The 21,662-nt window shown below is 39.8% G+C and overlaps 1 protein-coding gene across 5 annotated transcripts in view; it reads right to left on the minus strand.

Moving 5' to 3' along the window:
* Nucleotides 1-21,662, minus strand: part of LOC148646869 (NLR family CARD domain-containing protein 3-like) — an 823,351-nt gene that overhangs the window by 247,541 nt on the left and 554,148 nt on the right. For 4 of the 5 annotated variants that reach the window (XM_088608927.1, XM_088608929.1, XM_088608928.1 and 1 more), the window contains exons 11-15: nucleotides 7,359-7,472; nucleotides 6,227-6,340; nucleotides 4,098-4,211; nucleotides 2,962-3,075; nucleotides 831-944 (exon numbers count right to left, since the gene is read on the minus strand). In XM_088608927.1, the coding sequence (XP_088465053.1) occupies nucleotides 831-944; nucleotides 2,962-3,075; nucleotides 4,098-4,211; nucleotides 6,227-6,340; nucleotides 7,359-7,472 (570 nt within the window). Of the gene's footprint in view, nucleotides 1-830; nucleotides 945-2,961; nucleotides 3,076-4,097; nucleotides 4,212-6,226; nucleotides 6,341-7,358; nucleotides 7,473-11,216; nucleotides 11,343-20,598; nucleotides 20,853-21,662 lie in introns of those variants that run through there. The other variant, XM_088608931.1, reaches the window with a different exon arrangement.

Raw genomic sequence — 21,662 nt, forward strand, 5'->3', positions numbered from 1 at the left:
GTTTGTAACCAAAACTTTATACACAATAACTAAGGTCCAAAACAACAGTGTACATAGTGTAAATGAGGCCTCACCGTCTGTTGTACAACTTTAACAAAAGGTCTTTCAATAAATTCTATTATTTTAACTGTATACTATATCCTCACATTCTGCATGTCTTTTTTGTTTTCCCAAATCGTCTAGCAACAAATTATATTGTTCTATGTTACGAGGGAATCAAGTGTTATCTACTTCTACCAGTGTCTGTCTCCTAGTGCACGTCACCCTGACTCAGACTGCACTGACCAGGACCCACTGTGAGGACGAGGGGCTGGACTTTCTAAATCCATAATTACTATATCAGAATAATGGACACACCCCTATTGACAATAATAATTACAGCTGCCAAATCCACCATCATCATCAAGTTGTCATCAATCTGATGCCTAGACGACTGACATGGAGCTCAACTCCATAAAACAAGGATCACATTTTTGTGTAAATGACAAAGTGTCTATTGGAGCTCCTCTCCCCCACTCCACTGTTTGATCCGTTTTGAGAAATTAATGTTCTATATTCTGCTGCTCATCACTCCCATGATCAATTACAGCTCACTGTTCCTTCCCCTGTGTTTCCGTGATCGTGTCTGGAGTGGATACACAGTCTTTCATCCTTTAGTCAGTAGAAAATACTAGTTGCAGAATTTTGTTTTTGTTTTCAGGCGTCTAGTCTTTATTCGTCTTAACTTTTCACAGAAAATAAAAGTATTGAAAGTGAGACGTGATCCAGTTCACACAATCTTATCTCATGACCAACAGATAGATACACTCAATACACAATAGTGACCTCACCTTGGGTCAGAGGCAAAGGCTCCACCTCTGAACTCTATTGGTGGATTCATTGACCCGTCACTCTTCATGGACACACATCTGGGCACTGATGACTCTGGTCTCTCCAGCTTGACCCTGTGAACAGCACAGACACAAACTCCTGACCTTGAACTGACAGAAGCTGAGCTCACTAACAAAAATCAGAAAGTTACAGACAGGGAACTCGTGAAAAACAGAGAGAAGGAGTAACACAGTGAGCTAGAGAACAGAATGTGCTTCACTGGGTTCTGGAGATGTGATGATTTTCAGTGGAAAACAGAATGTGGAAAGTGGAATGAGTAGCCCTTTGTAAAATGAAGAGATTGTTTTGGCACGGAACGGTATACATAAGAAGCTTATTCTGTTTTGAATTTGTAGAATCTCTCTCATTCTGCAAGATTAAGATGTGTCTCTCTGCTGCTCAGCCCTCACAGCCCCTTTCCCTCTTCATGGCCTGAAGGAAACAGCCTATAGGGGGCAGCACATTGTCCCAGTGTGTGAACATGAGCCTGAGCTCCAGGGTGTTTCTGCTGATTTTTCGAACTGGAGCAGCTCAGAGAGCCTGGAGTCACGTTTCTACTGGAGAGGCAGAGCTGTTCAGCTGAAGTCACACATTGGGCATGTTGCTGGTGATACTGCACATCTGAGTGATAAATCAGTGATACATTTTACCTGGGATCTACTCATCCCTTTCTACTCTGGTCCTTCACAAGTTCAGATCATATATTCAATTAAATCACATATTAAATCCTTCTATAGTCCAATTTAAATAATAGATCTTGTAAAACCAACAGGAATTCAGTACAACCAGAATGCGATCATTTGAAATCCAGTAATCCAAGTAGTGTGCCAGATTCAGACAGCTTAACCAGTCACTGATGGACGTCATTGAGCATTTCTGGACAGTTTGGTAGTTACTAACCAACTGATCCAAGGATCTCAGGCTGTGTTTTTCCTGAAAGACACCAGTGTGTCAGTATCACCCACATGGCTAGGCTGCTTGTTCCTGACTCTAACAACCTTTTGTGTAAAGAAGGGCCTCCTGTTCTCAGCACTTCTCTGTAGTTTCAACACATGTCCTTCACAGTGTATATCACTTTTCATAGTGATTCTGGTGACTCGGTTGAGTGCCCCAGTGTCTTTAGGATTCTATAATCTCGAATCAGACCCTCTTATAAAATCTGACAGGTTCAGTTCTTTGAACCCTCAGTATTAGACATTTCTTTTGAGCCCAAGGCTCTATCTGCTTACTCTTCTCCGGACTAATTGCAGACCATTAATCTGTTTGTATCTTCAACATTGTACACAATGACCATAGTCTAAACGAAACTGGAGACAATTTTAAATGAGGCCTCACAGGTGTGTTATATAATTTTAACAAAATGACCTTTATTAAATTCAATGATTTTAACTATATAAAATTAACATTCTCTGTGTCTTTTCTATTGCTTTCCCAAATTGTCTAGAAAAATAATAGGTACAATGTTTACCTGTCCCTACCAGTGTCTAAATACGTCCTAGTGCACCCTGTTGACACGGACTGCACATGACTGCAGCTCACACTGACCAGTTCCCACCGTGAGGACGAGGGGCTGGAATTTCTAACCAATAATTATATTATCAGAGTGATGAACACTTCCCTGTTGACAATAATAATTACAGCTGCCAACTCCACCATCATCATCAAGTTGTCATCAATCTGCTGCCCATTCAACTGACAGGGAGTTCAACTCCATAAAACCAGCTGGACATTATTGTGGAAATGGACAGAGTGTCCAAGTGGAGCTCCTCTTGCTCACTCTAGTCTTTGATCTGTTTTGAGAAATACAGGTACTACATTATGCTGCTCATCATTCCCATGTTTAATAACAGGTCTATGTTACTCACACCCTGTGTGTCTGTGGTCATGTCTGCACTGGATACTCACTGTTTCATCCCGTAATCATGAGAAAATATTAGCTGTAGAATTTTGTTTTTATTTTCAGCATTTTTTCAGCCGTCAAGTCTTTGTCTTAAAGTTTTCACATTAAAATTAAGAAAGTGGGAGATAATCCAGTTCACACAATCATATGACCAGCAGACAGATACACTCAATGGACAACAGTGACCTCACCTGCGGTCAGAGGCGATGGGTCCTTCTCTGAACTCTATTGGTGGATTCATTGAACCGTCACTCTTTATGGACACACAGCTGGACATTGGTGACCCTGGTCTATCCAGCTTGACTCTGTGAACAGCACAGGCACAAACTCCTAACCTTATTCAGCTGAATAGTCAATAACACTCTTACAAGATTGCACGGCTACAGTTCTTTTAGCCCTCAGAGTTAAACATTCGTGCTTCATCCAGTGCTTGATCTCTTTTTGAGCCCAAGGCTGTATCTGGTTACTCTCCTCTGGACTAACTGCAGAGCACTAATCTGTTTGTCCCCAAAACATTATACACAATAACCAAGGTCTAAACAACAGTTACACAGTTGTAAATGAGGCCTCACTGTGTGTTGTACAACTTTAACAAAATGTCCTTCAATAAATTCTATTCTCTTAACTGTATACTGTATCCTCACATTCTGTGTGTCTTTTTTGTTTTCCCAAATCGTCTAGCAACAAATTATATTGTTCTATGTTACGCAGGAATCAAGTGTTTTTCTACTTCTACCAGTGTGTCTCCTAGTGCACGCCACCCTGTTGACTCAGACTGCACTGACCAGGATCCACTGTGAGGACGAGGGGCTGGACTTTCTAAATCCATAATTACTATATCAGAATAATGGACACACCCCTATTGACAATAATAATTACAGCTGCCAAATCCACTATCATCATCAAGTTGTCATCAATCTGATGCCTAGACGACTGACATGGAGCTCAACTCCATAAAACAAGGATCACATTTTTGTGTAAATGACAAAGTGTCTATTGGAGCTCCTCTCCCCCTCCACTTTGATCCGTTTTGAGAAATTCATGTTCTATATTCTGCTGCTCATCACTCCCATGATCAATTACAGCTCACTGTTCCTTCCCCTGTGTTTCCGTGATTGTGTCTGGAGTGGATACACAGTCTTTCATCCTTTAGGCAGTAGAAAATACTAGTTGCAGAATTTTGTTTTTGTTTTCAGCTGTCTAGTCTTTATTCGTCTTAACTTTTCACAGAAAATAAAAGTATTGAAAGTGAGACGTGATCCAGTTCACACAATCTTATCTCATGACCAACAGATAAGATACACTCAATAGACAATAGTGACCTCACCTTGGGTCAGAGGCAAAGGCTCCACCTCTGAACTCTAATGGTGGATTCATTGACCCGTCACTCTTCATGGACACACATCTGGGCACTGATGACTCTGGTCTCTCCAGCTTGACCCTGTGAACAGCACAGACACAAACTCCTGACCTTGAACTGACAGAAGCTAAGCTCACTAACAAAAAAAGAATGATACCGACAGGGAACTCATGAAAAACAGAGAAAGTGAGTAACACAGTGAGCTAGAGTACAGAATGTGCTTCACTGGGTTCTGGAGATGTGATGATTTTCAGTGGAAAACAGAATATGGAAAGTGGAATGAGTAGCCCTTTGGAAAACGAAGAGATCGTTTTGGCACGGCACGGTATACATAAGAAGCTTATTCTGTTTTGAATTTGTAGAATCTCTCTCGTTCTGCAAGATTAAGATGTGTCTCTCTGCTGCTCAGCCCTCACAGCCCCTTTCCCTCTTCATGGCCTGAAGGAAACAGCCTATAGGGGGCAGCACACTGTCCCAGTGTGTGAACATGAGCCTGAACTCCAGGGTGTTTCTGCTGATTTTTCTAACTGGAACAGCTCAGAGAGCCTGGAGTTACGTTTCTACTGGAGAGGCAGAGCTGGTCAACTGAAGTCACACATTGGTCATGTTGCTGGTGATACTGCACATCTGAGTGATGAATCAGTAATACATTTTACCTGGGATCTACTCATCCCTTTCTACTCTGGTCCTTCACAAGTTCAGATCATATTTTCAATTAAATCACATATTAAATCCTTCTATAGTTCAATTTAAATCATAGATCTTGTAAAGCCAACAGGAATTCAGTACAACCAGAATGTGATAATTTGAAATCCAGTAATCCAAGTAGTGTGCCAGATTCAGACAGCTTAACCAGTCACTGATGGACGTCATTGAGCCTTTCTGGACAGTTTGGTAGTTACTAACCAACTGATCCAAGGATCTCAGGCTGTGTTTTTCCTGAAAGACACCAGTGTGTCAGTATCACCCACATGGCTAGGCTGCTTGTTCCTGACTCTAACAGCCTTTTGTGTAAAGAAGGGCCTCCTGTTCTCAGCACTTCTCTGTAGTTTTAACACATGTCCTTCACAGTGTATATCACTTTTCATAGTGATTCTGGTGACTCGGTTGAGTGCCCCAGTGTCTTTAGGATTCTATAATCTCAAATCAGACCCTCTTATAAAATTGGACAGGTTCAGTTCTTTGAACTCTCAGTATTAGACATTTCTTTTGAGCCCAAGGCTCTATCTGCTTACTCTTCTCCGGACTAATTGCAGAGCATTAATCTGTTTGTATCTTCAACATTGTACAAAATGACCATAGTCTAAACGAAACTGGACGCAATTTTAAATGAGGCCTCACAGGTGTGTTATACAATTTTTACAAAATGTCCCTCATTAAATTCAATTATTTTAACTATATAAAATTAACATTCTCTGTGTCTTTTCTATTGCTTTCCCAAATTGCCTAGAAAATTAATAGGTACAATGTTTACCTGTCCCTACCAGTGTCTAAATATGTCCTAGTGCGCCCTGTTGACACGGACTGCACATGACTACAGCTCACACTGACCAGTTCCCATCGTGAGGACGAGGGGCTGGAATTTCTAACCAATAATTATATTATCAGAGTGATGAACACTTCCCTGTTGACAATAATAATTACAGTTGCCAACTCCACCATCATCATCAAGTTGTCATCAATCTGCTGCCCATTCAACTGACAGGGAATTCAACTCCATAAAACCAGCTGGACATTATTGTGGAAATGGACAGATGGTCCAAGTGGAGCTCCTCTTGCTCACTCTAGTCTTTGATCTGTTTTGAGAAATACAGGTACTACATTATGCTGCTCATCATTCCCATGTTTAATAACAGGTCTATGTTACTCACACCCTGTGTGTATGTGGTCATGTCTACACTGGATGCTCACTGTTTCATCCCTTAATCATGAGAAAATATTAGCTGTAGAATTTTGTTTTTATTTTCAGCAGTTTTTCAGCCATCAAGTCTTTGTTGTAAAGTTTTCACATTAACATTAAAAAGTGGGAGATAATCCAGTTCACACAATCATATGACCAGCAGATAGATACACTCAATGGACAACAGTGACCTCACCTGCGGTCAGAGGCGATGGGTCCTTCTCTGAACTCTATTGGTGGATTCATTGAGCCGTCACTCTTTATGGACACACAGCTGGACACTGGTGACCCTGGTCTATCCAGCTTGACTCTGTGAACAGCATGGGCACAAACTCATAACCTTATTCAGCTGAATAGTTAATAACACTCTTACAAGATTGCACAGGTACAGTACTTTTAGCCCTCAGAGTTAAACATTCGTGCTTCATCCAGTGCTTGATCTCTTTTTGAGCCCAAGGCTGTATCTGGTTACTCTCCTCTGGACTAACTGCAGAGCAGTAATCTGTTTGTCACCAAAACATTATACACAATAACCAAGGTCTAAACAACAGTGTACACAGTTGTAAATGAGGCCTCACTGTGTGTTGTACAACTTTAACAGAATGTCCTTCAATAAATTATTTTAACTGTATACTGTATCCTCACATTCTGTGTGTCTTTTTTGTTTTCCCAAATCGTCTCGCAACAAATTATATTGTTCTATGTTACGCAGGAATCAAGTGTTTTTCTACTTCTACCAGTGTGTCTCCTAGTGGACGCCACCCTGTTGACTCAGACTGCACTGACCAGGATCCACTGTGAGGACGAGGGGCTGGACTTTCTAAATCCATAATTACTATATCAGAATAATGGACACACCCCTATTGACAATAATAATTACAGCTGCCAAATCCACCATCATCTTCAAGATGTCATCAATCTGATGCCTAGACAACTGACATGGAGCTCAACTCCATAAAACAAGGATCACATTTTTCTGTAAATGACAAAGTGTCTATTGGAGCTCCTCTCCCCCACTCTACTGTTTGATCTGTTTTGAGAAATTCATGTTCTATATTCTGCTGCTCATCACTCCCATGATCAATTACAGCTCACTGCTCCTTCCCCTGTGTTTCCGTGATCGTATCTGGAGTGGATACACAGTCTTTCATCCTTTAGGCAGTAGAAAATAGTTGCAGAAATTTGTTTTTGTTTTCAGGCGTCTAGTCTTTATTCGTCTTAACTTTTCGCAGAAAATAAAAGTATTGAAAGTGAGACGTGATCCAGTTCACACAATCTTATCTCATGACCAACAGATGGATACACTCAATACACAATAGTGACCTCACCTTGGGTCAGAGGCAAAGCCTCCACCTCTGAACTCTATTGGTGGATTCATTGACCCGTCACTCTTCATGGACAAACAGCTGGGCACTGATGACTCTGGTCTCTCCAGCTTGACCCTGTGAACAGCACAGACACAAACTCCTGACCTTGAACTGACAGAAGCTGAGCTCACTAACAAAAATCAGAATGATACCGACAGGGAACTCATGAAAAACAGAGAGAATGAGTAACACAGTGAGCTAGAGTACAGAATGTGCTTCACTGGGTTCTGGAGATGTGATGATTTTCAGTGGAAAACAGAATATGGAAAGTGGAATGAGTAGCCCTTTGGAAAACGAAGAGATTGTTTTGGCACGGCACGGTATACATAAGAAGCTTATTCTGTTTTGTATTTGTAGAATCTCTCTCGTTCTGCAAGATTAAGATGTGTCTCTCTGCTGCTCAGCCCTCACAGCCCCTTTCCCTCTTCATGGCCTGAAGGAAACAGCCTATAGGGGGCAGCACACTGTCCCAGTGTGTGAACATGAGCCTGAACTCCAGGGCGTTTCTGCTGTTTTTTCGAAATGGAGCGGCTCAGAGAGCCTGGAGTCACTTTTCTACTGGAGAGGCAGAGCTGCTGAGCTGAAGTCACATACATATCTGGCTCTGGCCTGGGATCATTGACCTGGTCTCCTGACCCGGCTTTAGAGAATTTTAGAACAGACATTTGCTGTTGTACGTGATACCACAGAAATAGCTAGAAGGCAGGACAACATGAACAAGAATAGCCACTGGACCATAAGTAGAATGCGGACACTTAAATCCCATTCATGGTAATAACATGGCTTTAAAAACCTCCTTAAAGCTGTTGCAATTTGGGGCACTGTGGGAAATACATCTTGTGTGTGTCTCCTTCAGTGTTCTCTGGAAATGGCAATTTCTGTTACAATTAAACTCATCTCAAACCTGCACTGGACTGCTCTGTGACTGCTTGAAACCTACAGTACACAGTGACTAAATTCAAACAAATTGTACAACATTTTAAATGACTGCTGCTTTATCTGATCTGATGACTTTCAGTGGAAAACAAAATAGAGAAACTGGAATGAATAGTCTTTTGTAAAATGAATAACTTTTTGATACAAAAAGGAGTACAGAACCATTTGCTTCTGATTTTTAATTTTGAGAATTGCTGGTGAGACAGTGGATTCTGTCTCTATTAATCCTACCATCCATCCTGTAGAATTACTAAATCTGGCACTGCTGAGCTGCCTGTCTCTAGGTTGTGAATTCTGGATTGGATTCTAAAACTGTCCTTCCATTAACTTTCCTTCTCCCCAACTGGACAATAGGCTGAAGTACAGTGACCATTCGTGTCCATTTGGACACTCTTGTTCAGTATTCCTGTCTCTGATGTTCAGTAGTGGCTGTGCTGGTATTAGAGCTGTTCTCCCATTTCACCTCCAGACCTCACAGGGCTTTTTAACTCCCTCTCTCTGGGCTCAAATTTCTGTTTTGGACTCTAAAACACTCTGTCCATTAACTTCCTCTCTCCCCACTGGACACTAGGCTGAAGTACAGTGGCCATGTGTGTCCATTCAGACACTTTTGTTCAGTGTTTAAGTGTCTGTCTCTTGCTGCCTATGTGATTTCCAGGTGTAGCTGTGCAGGTAGTATTGTCCATCACTGCTGACAGTGATTTAGCTCACTGGCTTGAGTGTGTCAGCGTCTTTAGGATTCTATAATCTTGAATCAGACTCCTCTTAGCCACTCTTATAAGATTAGAAATGTTTGGTTCTTTTATCTTTCAATATTACATAATCCTTTGAGCCCAGAGTTGTATCTTGGTCCTCATCTCTGGACTAAATCTCAAGCAGCTAAAAATATACAATGATCTAAATTGAAGCACAATTATACACAGTGTCCATATTGAAACAAAATTATATACAATTTTAAATAAGGCCTTACTGGTGGTTTATACAATTTTAGCAAAATGTCTTTCAATAAATTTCTTGCTTTTAATTATATAACCTAACATTCTGTGTTTCCGGCCAGCTTTGAATATAGATAACGAGCAGGTGGATGGATCTTGTACATCTGGAGGTGAAGAGGCACTGATGTCTTGAACATAGAATCGATGAAGATGGCAAGTTCAGGCAAGATAGCAGTTCTAGCCTGAACTACATTCCCCAGAAATTTCAAGTTCAATATTTTATTGCCATAACAACTAGTTGCATATAATCTGGTTTGGTGAGCTCATACTATTAAAAACATACAATACAAATATGCAACATAAAAAATAGCAGAATGCATCCACTCAGCATATTCATAAGTACCTTAAACACACACCAGTAAGAAGAAGAATAGTGGATCCTATCAAACTCAAACTCAAAATATCAAAAGTGCAGAGTTTATGCATCTCACAGCCTCCGGTTGGTGCTGTTACAGAGAAGGGGATCATCAGTTAGAGCAGTTTGTTTCACCTTGAAGGCAGTGATTAGTTGAAGGCCTCATCAGACACCTTGGCTGTCACTGGTGAGGGAATTAACTAAAAGTGTTTTACTATAAGTTCGTATTATATCTTGTCAACTATATATCTTTTTACTTATATTTTACTAAAGCAGTCTCAGGATATCTGGTCTCAAAAGATAACATAGCCACATGATGTCTTTAGACTCAGCTGACATAGTTCTCGGGGAAATGACCGAATGACTGTGTGATGCTGAGGCTTTGTGATTTAAAGCCAGTAATCAGCTTTGCTACCCAGTTATTAGTTAGTTATGGAGATCAGGTGGTCAGTGGTATGAGATGATGGTTAAGGGAATGGTGGACAAGAAGGCTGTGGAGATCTGGTGGTTGACTGTATAAGATAAGATAAGATCACTTTATTTCCCATATACAATTTCTTGCATTAGGAATGTGTTTTTCAGATACCCCAGCTTGCTCTCCATGAGACACACAGACAGGGAGAGAAGATGGGGGTCAGAGCACAGGGTCAACCATTTATATGACACCCCTGGAGCAGCTGGGATAAAGAGCCTGCTCAGGGACCCAATGGATTAGGATTCCTCTGTCAGATGTGGGATTTGAACCGGCAACCATCCAGCCACAGGTACAGATCCTTAGCCACAGAGCCACTGCTCCACTCCCTCTGTATATGCTGAGTGATGAAAAGTACTATTAAATCTTAATGACTGGTAGAGGAAGATAATTGCCAACATACACAGTTTGAAGAAACCATTAAGATAACCGTGAAAAAGTACTGTAGTGTTTTGAAAACAACACCTGAAGAAGGCTCCACGGCCGAAACGTTGTGTTTTCTTTCTTCTTTTTTTCAGCATGGAATAAGCCTATTACTTGTTCCATTGCAGCCTACGCATGCTGACACAGCTACCCACCTGAAACACTTACAAATGTTATCTTGTCTAGCTGACTAGGCAGGTTTAGCTCATCTATACATAAATGAACTGCTAAGAATGTACTTAAGCAGAGCACCCAGAGAAAGGAAAAGATGCTCAAAAACTATATCCTTAGTGTCTGTTTTTCTTAATCTATAGTCTGAAGTTCAGAGTGTGCTATATAATTTTAGTTACCTCAAACTAAGGTAGCCACCCAGTCATAGTGATATTCCCACTACATGCATCCCCCTGGGATTGGACACTGAAAATGCATGTCCTGACAGCCTGTGACAACAAACTTGAGCACTAGACCCAAGACAGCTGAGCCAGGAAACTTCAGCCACTACAGTCACATAACTCTGACAACAGACACAAAACAGCAGAAACATCTACAGTAACACAGACACATCCGTATAGCCTTGTAGCCAGACAGATTCAGTGTCAGAGTCAGTCAGGTCTTCAAACACAAGGATACCCTCTTACCTCTTAATTTCAGGGCCCATCACTCCATCTTCAGCCTCAGGCTCCCCAGAGAGACTCATTTCAAAAGCTGTTCTCCTGCTCATGGTCAGCAGAGGGACTCAAGGACATGAATCTGACCAGCAAAACCTGCCAACACACAAGTGAGACACTCGCATTAACAACACTAACACACACTGTACAACACATTAACAGCACTGACACACACTCTCACACACTACTGCACATTATTACATTGACACAAAAATATAAAAGCAGTGTTTTTTATAGTTACAAATTAATTTACAATAACAAAACAATAATTATAATTACAATAACTTATCATGAGTAAAGAAAAACACAAAAGTTCACTTATCTATGTCCCTATCTGTCAATGCACTTCTGTCCCTGTTCTGTAGATTGTTACTTATAGGATTTCCCTTTCAATTCGTGTCCACCAAAACAGATAAACAGGAGGCAAAGTTCAATATCCCTCAATAAACAGGAAATCCAAATATATATAGTATAAATCCTGTTCTTAAGTATAAAATGACTTTAAAACAGGCTGAATCCCTCTCTGCTCAAACTCTGTCCGTTACTGCACAATAACGACACTGACACTCTCTCACACACTGTACTGCAGTGTCCAAGTCAAAGCCAATGCCTCAATTCAATTGAGCATCTGTGGAATGACTTAAAAATTGCTGTTCACAAATGGAACCCCTCCAACTTGATGGAGCTTGAGCAATTTTGCCAAGAAGAATGGGCAAAAGAATGGGCAATTCCAATGTCAGCATGTGCAACGCTGATAGAGACTTACCCGAAGAGACTGACAGCTGTAATTGCTGCCAAAGGTGAATATGTATGAATTCAATTGTTTTCTGTTTTTTATTTTTAATTAATTTAGTAAAATGTCTGGATTGTTTTTCACTTTGACATTATAGAGTACTTGGTGTTGATGAGCGGGCAATAAATCTCAGTTAAATACATCATGGTTCCACGCTGTAACACAATAAAATGTGAAAAAGTCCAAGGAGGATACTTTTTATAAGCACTGTACATAATAAATATTATTACTTATTACGTCATAGTATTTGACCAACAAGCATTAAAACAACAACATTTATAAACTTAAATGTTCTCAGTACTTTAACAAGGCACTGAAGAAAATGCTCTCTATGTATAAAAACACTGACACAATCTTATCCACCACGATCAGCGCTTCTACTCTCCTCCATTTTAAACCTGAACGCACTGTGAACCATCTAAGCATCTCCATGTGACTTCAGAGCACTCGGCTGCAGACTAGGATTTATTTTCAGAAAGTAGACCTTGACAGCACTGTAACAGTACATAAGAGAGGTGAAACAGTCCTCACTCTGACATCTAGATCCAGCCATTCAAAATGCGCAGAGTACGCTGCTTTAAAACGTGGTAGGTGTGGCATGTCACCACGCTTCTTAACGCATCATACCGCATCACACCAAAGGTATGATAATAGTTTCTGGAATAATAATAATAATAATTGCTTACACTTATATAGCACTTTTCTGGACACTCCACTCAAAGCGCTTTACAGGTAATGGGGACTCCCCTCCAGGTGCAGCATCCACCTGGATGATGCGACGGCAGCCATAGTGCGCCAGAACGCTCACCACACACCAGCTCTCAGTGGGGAGGAGAGCAGAGTAATGTAGCCAATTCATAGAGGGGGATTATTAGGAGGCCATGATTGGTAAGGGCCAATGGGAAATTTGGCCAGGATGCCGGGATTACACCCCTACTCTTTTCGAGAGACACCCTGGGATTTTTAATGACCACAGAGAGTCAGGACCTCGGTTTTACGTCTCATCCGAAGGACAGCACCTGTTTACGGTATAGTGTCCCCATCACTATACTGGGGCATTAGGACCCACATGGACCGCAGGGTGAGCGCCCCCTGCTGGCCCCACTAACACCTCTTCCAGCAGCAACCTTAGTTTTTCCCAGGAGGTCTCCCATCCAGGTACTTACCAGGCTCACACCTGCTTAGCTTCAGTGGGTTGCCAGTTGTGAGTTGCAGGGTGATATGGCTACAGGCTACTGGCCAAGGAATCACCTTGTAAAACTGCTAGGTGGAGCTAATAAAGCTTAACGTCTCATGTACAGAATTTGAGCTGTCGCCAGAAAATCCTGGTCACTGCTGAAGGATGATCTTTTTCCAATTAAGAATTTAAGTTGTATACTCTTTAGACTTTTAATAATTTCAAACTGTGTATTACAGCATGTTAAACATTAAACATTAAAATGTCGTTATATTTTATAAAACTAAGATTGCTCAGTTGGACAAAAGTACACAACCTTCTACCTTCATTATAAATATTTTAATTATGCAGGGATATTTTAAGCATCAAAGCTTTACGGAAGATATTACTAATAGCATTACTAAAGAATGACCTTGGACAGGCTATAAGCTCAAAGTATTACCGTGGTCCACTTTCTTTGTAACTGTCTGCATCAGTTTAACTGTTGCGACACGAAAATACTTTATTTTTTCATTGACAAAAAGTAACACCACAGCATTTCGCTGATCTGATCACTTATTTGTTTCCAATCATACAAAGTAAGTTTTGAGAAACTCCAATTCACCGTGCCTATAATAGTTTCCCAGAGATTGCTCATAAACGCCATTAATTTTAGGAACATAAACATAGTATGTAAACTGTATATGGCTGGTATTGGTAGTAAAATAAAAAATACACACCAGTATTCCACTTTCTTCCTAAACATTTTAAGCATCAAAGTCTTTAATTTGGTTACATACTGTGGTTATTTTGGAAAAGTTTTAATTGCTCCTTCTGACTATATTAAGTGCATATACTTTGTAAAAAATTATAATGTTTTAACCTTTTCTACGAATACTTATTCTCGTTATCACAGTAAAAAAAACGCATACTTTTTAGAATTTGATGAATAGGGAATATAATATGGAATTGCGTATCTAAAGAAATTAATAATGATATAATTATATATATAATATATAATATAATTATATTAGTTTAACTCATTCTCACATGATTAAATGTGTGGTGTAATGGCTTAGGTGTGTACCTTGTATGCCTAAGGTTGGGGGTTTAAACCCAGCTGTTGCCTTGAGTTTTCTTTAAACAAATAAACGTTTCTTTGAAAAACTAAAATAGCAAATAATTTTTTATATTTCTAAATATCACATGTTCGAAGCTATGTGATTTGTTAATAACAAAGAATACTTTCAAACTGCTACTGTACTGCCACTACTGTCAATATTATTGATAACACATTTTATCAACACTATATTGAATTGGTTGGTATTTCTAAATATCACAAAACATTCAAAGTTCACATCCTTGCGAAACAGTCATGACATTGTCATCCAATCTAAGGTTTGATGTTTTTTTATTTTGAAACCGTGATCTTGACAAACTCGTTCAGAGCGCCCTGCATTACAAACTTTCTTCTCAAAATTCTTTAAGTTAAACAAATGAAGGAAGAAGGGTTATTTTTACAATTGGCACTCCAAGATTTTGACTGATTTAATTCCCCTCATTTAGCTGTTACGGATAAAGAAATCATGCAGTAGTTACAGTAAGGGAACAAGTTTATTCCATGCTGAAAAGAGAAGAGATAAAACACTAATTTTCCGCTGTGAAGCCCTCTTCAGATATTTGCTCATCAGTATAGTACACGTTTATCTGTACCATTTGTCGGGACAGACAACTTACTGCACTATAGCTTCGGTAAGGAGACAGACTATGGCCAAAATCAAGAAGACTCTCTCACACCCAATAATGAAGATGAAAAGAAACAGGAAGTCAATAAGAGACAGCTTGTGAAAACTGGGTGAAAACTCCAGCTGAATCCCCAAATTTGAATCCAATAGAGATGGAATGGCATTCCGGACTCAAACAAGTGTTGTACAGTAATATAGACGTGGGTAACGTCTTCCCCATTAAACAATGTGCTTATCGCGCAAATCCTGCTAAACTAAAAATTAGACACAAGAAGAGTATTATAGGACAATGTTGTGAGGCTCTGACAGAATTCCTCTGTAAACTGAAGAGTTATAGAGGAGACACGTTGTGTATCGCCTCTTTTTACACTTGTAAAAAAGAGCATTCCAATGTTAATGCAACACGGCTCGCACAACCTGTAATGTCGGCTGAATGCATCAAATTAACCCTTTAAATCTCAAGCTGTTAACTCTACTTCACACCTGCATGTCAAGATCACGGTTTTAAAATAAAAAAACATCAAACCTTTGATTGGATGAGAACGTCATGATTGTTTAGCAAGGATGTGAAACGTGACAATTTGTTACAGTTACCATCAGGAGTAAAACGCCAATGTAAACGTCATATTTACAATTTGTTTAAAATAAAAAGTTCTCTAAATCTTTCTCAGTCAAGAGGTGACTCAGTTTCCAGTGTGAAGAATACAGGATTAGGTGTTTAGCAGATGTAGAGATAGTACGTAATTCTGGCTTCTACATGTGTTTCATATTAATTTCAATATGAATTTCCAAAATATTTTATCTGTAAAAGCAGTCTGGAAATCACTTTAATATGTGAGGTTCTGAAGCAACTTGAGAGATCTAAGACAGTGGTTCTCAAACTGTGGTACGCGTACCTGCAGTAGTACACGACGTGCCGCCAGGTGGTACGCCAAATGACCCTGGAACTGTGTTGTGTGCGCTGAAAAATCGGGACGGGTTTTCATATTTTGTATTTTTATACGTGTCAAATACGCAGCCTACATACTATGATATAGTGCGCGCTAATAGTTCAGTGGACACAAGAGATACTCTGTAATTCTATACCACTCTATAGGAATAAGTGCCACGGACGCAAGTGACCAATTGTATTTAAAAAAAAGCTACTGTATCTCCAGCAAATAGGGAGGTAGGAGAATGTGCATGATTTTGGAACAATGCCAACATTGTAAACACAGGAATGCATAGAAATGCCTGCTACGAACGCTGGTAATCTTGTGAGCACAGGAAAGCGTGAAAAATAACATAAAAATATTTAAGAACTGTTCTAAGTTAATTTGAGAAAAATACACCGAGCGTCTCTGTGTTTCTCTCCCATGCGCATGTAATAAAAACTTCAAATAAACACTGAAATAAAAACAGAAACGTGGAAAAATGCAAGCTTGCGGATTGTTAAAGCAGGTAAGCCCCACACTATTATGTGTGGAGAAAAAGCTGCTGAACAGCTCGACCTGCTGCCCCCCCTGAAAGACACAGTCATTCATAGAATTATTGAAATGGATTGAAGGATTATATCAAAAGTACACTGACAGAGCGCGTTAAGATGAGCAGATGTTTTTCACTGCAATTAGATGAGTCTGCAGTCGATTTGGCCAATTTGCTCGTTTACGTTAGATACGAGTTTGAAGGTACGTCCCGTGAGGACTTTCTGTTCTGTAAGCTGCTACCAACAGGAACTACAGGAGAGCACGTATTTCAGCTTCTGAATGAATTTATCGAAGAGAAAGGCATCGACTGGATACAATGTGTCGGAGTTTGTACAGACGGTGCTAGAGCAATGACAAGCCGAAACAGCGGTGTAGTTGCACGAATAAGAGAGGTTGCTCCAGAAATTAATGGTTTCATTGCAACATCCACCGCGAGACCTTTGCCGTCAAGAAAATGCCTGACAATTTAAAATCTGTTAGACTATTGTGAATTGTATCAAGGCTCGAAAACTTAATTCACATCTGCTTTGCTCGACTAAACAGGCTCACCCCTCTCACTGAAATGGTGCTTTTTATTTTTATTTGTTGTTGTTTTTTTCTGCACTTTGAGAAGCCACATTTTTTATATCAAACAAAGTTTATTATTATAATATTTATTATATGTATGTGTGAGTGTGTGTGCACATGCGCTCATGTTGGTCATTGAGAATTTCTGGGGTTCCTATGAGATGATGACTTGTAGGTGGTACTTGGATGCTTTGGTTGGATTAGGGGTGGTACTTGGTCCAAAAAGTTTGAGAACCACTGATCTAAGAGATATTAACAGGGGTCTGGAATCACAAAAGAGTCAGTCACAGAAAAGGCAAATTTAATGTGATTTAATATGTCATGGGATCAGTGATGAAAATCAGAACAGCATACAGTATGATAAATAAGGGAAACAGCATCAGGAAAGAGGAACAGAGGTCACAACTCACACCTCACCAACAGGGCTAGATGGACACCTAACAGGATCACTACTAAAAACTACAAAACAGCAGTCACAAGAATTACACTCACAGTCTATTCTGTACATCAACAGCACTGACACACTCTCACACTGTACTGCAAATCAACAACACTGACACACTAACTGTCTGTACTGCACATTAACAATCTGTATCATTCTCAGTATAGTCTCATAAACTTAGTCTTGTCTTTACTAATAGAATAGTTTCAACTAAAAAAAAACTGTCAGTGTTTTTTAAACTGAATTGATTTCAATGTTACCCATGAGAAAAATGCATATTACCAGACTGATGTATTTGCTGACATATATCAAATAAAATATGACATATTCACGTTCATATGACCATCTATGATGCCAATATGAGGGCAGAAAAGTGTCTTAATATGTTGCATTATTACTACTATTCTGTTAATGGTTTAAAAATTAGCACCTGAAATTTCAACACAGTTCCTAATTGTATGAAGTGGAATGCTAGATGATGTTTGCACATGGACTGAGAACAGGAAACAGCCTGTGACTGGGTGGAGGCAGGCAGTGCTGTTCCACAGAGACCAATGCACAGCCTGTCTGTGTCTTTCTACACCTGTATCCCTGAGCTGTTCTAAAAGCTCCTTAGTCTCCAGGATTGAATCTTTTCCTTATATTCACTGCCTAACTGAGGGACCTGACAGAGACAAAGGTATTTATTTCTGAAAATGTGTGAAAGACTATTATTGCACATAACGGCTACACAACTATAATTGCAGCTCATTTTGGTAAATTTGTGCACCCAAATATTTTTATGTTTGCCTCAGTACAGGGTTTGAAAACATTTTCATTTATCTCATTATATTAATTATGTTTTTTTCTTATTTGTTTGCTTTGTGAATAAGTAAATATTTTGTTACTTATAAATATTGTTACTTCATAGTATTCTGACCCACAAGATTTAAAATAACAAAATCTAAAAACATCAGGGTTCTCAGTACTTATAGAATGAACTGAATTAAAAGCATTCTATGCTAACTTATCTACCACAGGTGCTTTCCGTCATTTTAAACCTGAACATGCTGTGAACCCATTTCAGCAGGTCCGTGTGACTTCAGAGCAGGAGTCCTGCACTCGGCTGCGGACAAGGATCAGTTTCAGAAAGTACCGCTGGACAATGCTGCTGTGTCAGTACAGAAGAGCAGTGAAACAGTGCTCACTCTGACACATTTATTCCTGAGAGACTCACCCAGAGTAGTGTGAAGTTTCCCCTGAAGTCATTCTGCTCATAATCTCTAAAATCTTTTAGGCTCTCAGACTCTCAGCCAGTGTCTGAAGTCTGAATTATGGTAAAACCTCTTGCTCTCTCCCCCAGCCACTTTCCACAGTAACCGCACTTCAGTGTGTTTTTAATGCTGGAGAAACTTTATTCCCTCTCTACTTGTACCTAATTGTGTCTCTCCTGCTTGACTCTTAATGGCGATGTAACAGAAACATACTTTCTGTTTCACTAATGTTTCTTTTTCAAATCAGAAACCAGTGAACGAAAGAGAGGCTGATACTGACAGACTCAGTTACACTGTGCTGAATGACTTCCTGTAAAGTGGTGTTGAGCACACTTGTTCCAGTATAAAGTATAAGGCAACAATGACGATACAAACACGTTGTGTTAGATAGAAGAAAGCTTCTACTGCACCTGCAAATGCCTGGAGGATGATCGAAATAATGGAAAGACAAAACAAAAGGCATTTGTAATTTGAAATGATTAAATGACAGTTAAAAAGGATTCTTCACGTGTTCCATATTAAATTCAACATGAATCAACAATATGTTTCTGCCTTAAAAGCAGTCTTAAAAAGTTCTTTAATATGGGAGTTTCTAAAGTGACATGAGAAATCTAACAAATTTTGACAGAGCTCAAATAGTTGGTGCCCTAATTGCAGGTGCGTCAGTCAGAGAAGTGATGAAAGAGGAGCAGAGATGAAAACCATAACCGCATACAGCACACCAAACAAAGGAAAACAACATCAGGAAGAAGGAACAATGGTCACTATTAAAAGCTTACCTATAGGGCTAACGGTCAATTAAAAGAGTAGTTATTAAAAACAACAAAACAAAGGCCTCAAATTACCACAGAACAAAATCTACAGCCCAGTGACTCAGTGTCACCACATACTGCACATCACGAGCTGCACAAAGCTGATATTCATGGTAGTGCTGCCTTTCAGAATCCCCTTGTAACCAAGGAGAATGCACAGCAACACATAACTTAGTGTAATGAGCACGAAATCTTCACTTCTGAGCAATGGACGACATAATAAGTTCTGATGAATTGTGTTTTTCTCTCATTCCTACAACTGGATTGAAAAAAACTACAAGACTGATGTATTTATGACCATACTGTATGAAAGACTCTGATTCCAAGAAGTGTGTGGAAATTGTCTTCCATACAGTTCCTAACTGTATGAAGAGGAATGCAAGGTGATGTCTGCACATGGACTGAAAACAGGAACCAGCCTGTGACTGGGTGGATGCAGCCAGTGCTGTTCCACAGGGCCATGTGCAGCCTGTCTGTATCTTTCTACACCTGTGTCCCTGAGCTGTTATGAAAGCTTCTTAGTCTCCAGGATTGAATCTTTTCTTTATATTCACTGCCTGACTGAGGGACCTTACAGAGACAAAGGTATTTATTTCTGAAATCATGTGAAAGACTATCATTGCACATAGAGGCCACTCAACTATTAGTGCAGCTCAGTTTACTAAATTTGTGCACCCAGATGAATTTAGGGTTTGAAAACTTATGCAATCACGACTTTGATTTTTCTTATGATATTAATTTTCAACTTCTTTTTTTCCTTTTTTTTGGCTTTGTTTACAGTAGTTTGTGTACATAAAAATATTGTTACTTCATAGTATTTTGACCAACGAGCATGGAAACATCAAGGCTCTCGGTACTTTTACAAGGCACTGAAGAAAATGCGAAGTATAAAAACCCTGACGCAATCTCATCTACCACAATCAGCGCTTCCACTCTCAGCCATTTTAAACCTGAATGTGCTGTGAACCGTCTCAGCAGCTCCCTGTTTAGCGCAGGAGTCCTGCACTCGGCTGCGGACAAGGATCAGTTTCAGAAAGTACCGCTGGACAATGCTTTACCAGTATAGAAGAGAGGTGAAACAGTGCGCACTCTGACACATTTATTCCTGAGAGACTCACCTAGGCTGGTGTGAAGTTTCCCCTCAAGTCCTTCTGCTGCTACAATTTACTCTCGAATGTTTTCAGGCTCTCAGACTCTACACCCAGTGGTCTGAAGTCTGAATTCTGGTAAAACCTCTTGTTCTCTCCCCCAGCCACCTTCCGCAATTATCACACTACAGTGTGTTTTTAATGAAGGAGTAAGTTTATTCCCTCTCTACTTGTACCCGACTGCATCTGCCCTGCTTCGCTCAAAATGGCGACGAAACAGAAATATACTTTCTGTTTACATAACGTAATGTATGTTTTTAAACAGGAAGCACTGAAGAAAAGAGGGGCTGGTAAAAACAGACTCAGTTACTCTGCGCTGAAGGACTTCCTGTTAAGTGGTTTTGAGCATACTTGTTCAACTTTAATGTATAAGACAACACTGATGATACAGATGTGTCATGTCAGACAGATGAAAGCTTGTCCTGCACCTGCTAATGTACAGGAAAAACCTACTGACAACAGCACCTGTAATTTGAGAATTTATGACAACTACAAATAATTTACACATTTCATACTGATTTTGATATCATTTACTAGTATGTTTTTGCTGTAAAAGCAGTCTAGAAATCAACACTTACAACAAAATATGAGTTTCTCAAGCAACATGAGTAAACTAACAGATTTTGAATGGGATGAAACAGTTGGTGCCTGAATCACAGAAGCATCTGTCACAGAAGTGGCAAAATGATTTAATGTGTCAGGAGAACAGTGATGAAAATCATACCAGTATACAGTGCATCAAACAAGGGAAAACACCATCGGGGAGGAGGAACAGTCAAAGCTCATCGACAGGGCTAGATGGACACTTAACAGGATAGCGGCTAAAAGCTACAAACATCGGCCTCCAGAATTACCCCAGCACTGAAGCTACAGTACCCAGTCTCAACAAATACTGTACACCTTGAGCCTTGTAAAGCTGATATTTATGGTCAGGACACCATGCAGAAACCCCTTGTAACCAAGGCCAGCACAAAGCAAAACATACTGTAACTTGTTGTAATGAACTTAGAACCTGCACTTCTGAGCAGTGGAAG

The sequence above is a fragment of the Lepisosteus platostomus genome, chromosome 16 (genome assembly GCF_059453375.1).
Source record: "Lepisosteus platostomus isolate fLepPlt1 chromosome 16, fLepPlt1.hap1, whole genome shotgun sequence".
NCBI classification, from domain to species: domain Eukaryota; kingdom Metazoa; phylum Chordata; class Actinopteri; order Semionotiformes; family Lepisosteidae; genus Lepisosteus; species Lepisosteus platostomus.